General features: G+C 36.6%; 1 protein-coding gene across 1 annotated transcript in view; it reads right to left on the minus strand.

Moving 5' to 3' along the window:
- Positions 1–281: 281 nt before the first annotated feature.
- Positions 282–3,560, minus strand: part of LOC111150096 (syntaxin binding protein 5 like) — a 416,035-nt gene continuing 412,756 nt past the window's right edge. Inside the window, exons 26-28 of the mRNA XM_022507443.1 lie at positions 2,772–2,883; positions 884–1,104; positions 282–323 (exon numbers count right to left, since the gene is read on the minus strand). Of these exons, the coding sequence (XP_022363151.1) occupies positions 282–323; positions 884–1,104; positions 2,772–2,883 (375 nt within the window). The remainder of the gene's footprint in view (positions 324–883; positions 1,105–2,771; positions 2,884–3,560) is intronic.

Raw genomic sequence — 3,560 nt, forward strand, 5'->3', positions numbered from 1 at the left:
TTCCTAAATGTAAATCCTTAGCAAACAACATGCCAAAATGATAGCTCCATTCCATGTTAGGAAAAGGCAAATTCATCCGTGTCTTGGGATTTTAACCAGGGTTCCAGCCTTTGGGTTGTACAGTGTCTCTAATAAATTTCCCTAATGATAATTTCAGATAGACTGTAATGGAACATTTTGTAGAAGAAACTGGCTTCTAGCAAGTTGAATAGTGATGCTGGGAATAAATTTTGTTTCCCTGAATAATGGTTTCTCAAAGCAGCCACAGCTTCTTTAGAAGTTTAGAATTGGTACCATTTCTTATCCTTATATTTCAGCATTAACTGCAAGAAAAAATAGTCAATAAAATGTTTTTAAAAATCTTTAAAAGTACTAATCAAAGCAAGCTCATATTGAACCAATCATGCAGATCTAAATCTCAAAATTTATAAAATTTCCTTTATTTTTTGAAATAAAGTACATATGAAAAGATTTTTTAAAAATAATCAATCTGTAAAGACTCAGCTGATTTTTAATGACTGAAGCAGAAAGGAGTGTGTGGGTTCCAGCTTGTAGTACCCCTCCCACCTTTTTTGGTTGAGCGGGGAGGATCATGTAATATACCTAAGCACATTTTTAGTAGCAGATGCATAATATAGACCCAATGTATCAGAACCAATGAATAATTTTCTTTTAGATTATCTCCTAAGGTAAAGAAATATTAATATAGTATTTTAAAACATTTTTCTCCCAAATACTGGGGGAATCATAATACTTATAATAAGATCCTGATTACTCTGGCTCTCACACAGGATTATTTACAGTGGTATCTCTGGGCTTTCTTGTGCAAGGCCCAGTGTTTCAAGTTATTATTGTATGGAGATGCCTATATTAAGCCATTTACCTCATGTGCATGTTTGGAAAATGCTTCTGCACTGGTCATCATGCCTGCAGTCTTCTCCTCCAGCTCTCCTAGCCTCTGTCCTCTCTCATCAAGTGCGATCCGAGCGCGTGTCAGCTCTCCCATCACCCCTCCGGCAGCACCTTTCATGCCTTCTATACCACCTGGTCCTGGAATGTGTTGTGCAAGGCTGCGAGATGCTCTTCCCGCTGAAGCTTCCCCAACTGGGGATTCAAGCCATAGCAATTTAAGACATATTGTCAGTAATTCAAGTAATTAGGATGAAGTTTATCACCAAAACACTTACCTTAAATTCTGTCATAATTCTCACTGAGAGAGAGAGAGACATATTTGGTCCTATCATGGATGTATGTTTGGAGATGCTGGCTTTTACCCACGAAAATGTCTGTGAAGGAGTCTGATACTGTGAAGTAACCGTATTTTTACTGCCTGTCTTTGTGTATATGTATGTGGATTCCATGCAATATGGCATTGCATTTCTTCTATGGCATTGCATTTCTTGACATTGCTGAATTGGGATGCTCACAATATATGTGATCTCATATTTAACCCATATCAGGGTCTGTTCCAAACTTAGGTCTGTTCATTTGTTTAAATTTCTGCCCAAGTCTTCATTCTTAACATCTCTCTTCATCTTGCTGTCATCCTTTGTAGGCCTCAGTTGTTGTTCCTGTTTTAAGATATGTGTGTGTGGGGGGAGTAAATACTAGAGAACAGGGAGTGCATGATGGACATTAGTATACATATGTTGAAATTTTGTTATTTTATAAAAGAATAAAAATTTCCCTGTCATTTACAAAGTTCAGTTTAATTTCAATGATTTTTTTGGGAAGTTTTTATTGAAAGACAGCTATCTTGGTAGAAATTTAGTGAGCATTCTCAAGGATGTAATATTAGAAATAATATCAAAAGGTATTTTTTTTAAAAAAGAGTCTAATTGAGCTATAATTCACATACTTTATATACACAAAGTGTATAACTCGGTGGTTTTAGTGTGCTGACAGAGCTGTGCAAATTTTATCTATCTAATTTTAAAACATTTTCATTAATCCAAAATAAAACTCTGTGCCCATTAGCAGTCACTCCCCCTCCCAACTTGCCCCAGTGCTTGGCAACCACTAATCTACTTTCCGTCTCTATGGATTTGCCTATTCTGGACATTTCATATAAATGGAATCATACAATATGTGGCCTTGTTTCCTTCTTTAATTTAGCATGATGTCTTCAAGTTTCATCCCTGTTGTAGCATGTATTAAATTTCATTTCTTTTTATGGCTGAGTAGTAGTCCATCATATGGAGGCACCTAGATCTTTTGCGTAGTTAAAAGTTCAAGGGAAAAGGAATTTTGATCTGCAGGACCAAATAGGGTTGAGATATTCTGGGAAATAGATTCTTTCTGAAAATGTCCTCTAGTGTCTTTCTACTCTTTTTTGATTATTCATCGAGTTTACTGGAAGAATTTTAATTTATTCTGTAGCATTGATAAACTTGGTGCTCTGAGTAAAGAATCTGCTTCCCAGCAGTTGTTAAAGGCAGGAGGATTCATAAACATTTTTTCCAGAATTTAGCAACTACCTTCACCTTGCCTTGCAGGTATGATCTATTTGCAAATGATGTATTTATTAGCTTACTCATTATTTGTTTGAACTGCATGTACTGTTTTTTGTTAAACTATTTCCTAATATGAAGCAACTGATTTTATTCATGTTTGGAAAAAAAATAATTTTCATGGTATAGAAGCAAAAAAAAAAAAAAACCCTAGTCTAGAATTTGAAACTGCCTATTACATTAAGTTACACACACACACACACACACACACACAGAAATAGGTCTTCTGTGGTACAGTTTCATAATCAGGAGTTTACTCACAGAGCTCTTCTCTGTCAAATGTTTGTCCACTTCCACCAAACAGTCCCTTGAGAAAGCCTCTGTTTTGAGCTTCTGGTGTCTCTATGGGAGTAAACAAATCTCCTAGCATGTCCTGTATCAAATTCAAACAAAAAAGCATTAGAATAACTAAAAATAAAGCGATAGAAAAAAGATAACACTATACTATGTTAAAGCACAGAATGAAAAGATAGTCTGCTTTCCATATATTTTCCTGGCAATTTTTGCTTTGTTCCCAGTTTTATTTCTGGCATTTCTTTCTCCACCTCCTTTTCCTTTCCTTCTCTAATAACTGGAGTCTGAAAATTTTCATTTTTCTGCCCTGTTCTTTTCTCCCCTTTACAGTTAGAAAAGTTGAGAAGCTAATATATTTACCTTAGGATTAATTTCCACCTGGTCAATTACTCCCAATCTGGATTTCAGATATGTTTTCAATTACAATAGCTTCTTTCCTGTCTTAACCCCCTTCCCTGAACCAAGCACAGACCACACTATGAAGAGGGAAGCCTTTGGTAATATGTGGAGAACATTTGTATTTATTTTTGCATGAAGTACATAACTAGGAAATGGTTCAAGACAAACAAGTCAGGGCGCCTGGGTGGCTCAGTGGGTTAAGCCGCTGCCTTCAGCTCAGGTCATGATCTCAGGGTCCTGGGATCGAGTCCTGCATCGGGCTCTCCGCTCGGCGGGGAGCCTGCTTCCCTCTCTCTCTCTGCCTGCCTCTCTGTCTGCTTGTGATCTCTGTCTGTCAAATAAATAAATAAAATCTTT

The sequence above is a fragment of the Enhydra lutris genome, unplaced genomic scaffold, assembly GCF_002288905.1.
Source record: "Enhydra lutris kenyoni isolate GAN:26980312 unplaced genomic scaffold, ASM228890v2 scaffoldscaffold2, whole genome shotgun sequence".
In the NCBI taxonomy this organism is placed as follows: Eukaryota; Metazoa; Chordata; class Mammalia; order Carnivora; family Mustelidae; genus Enhydra; species Enhydra lutris.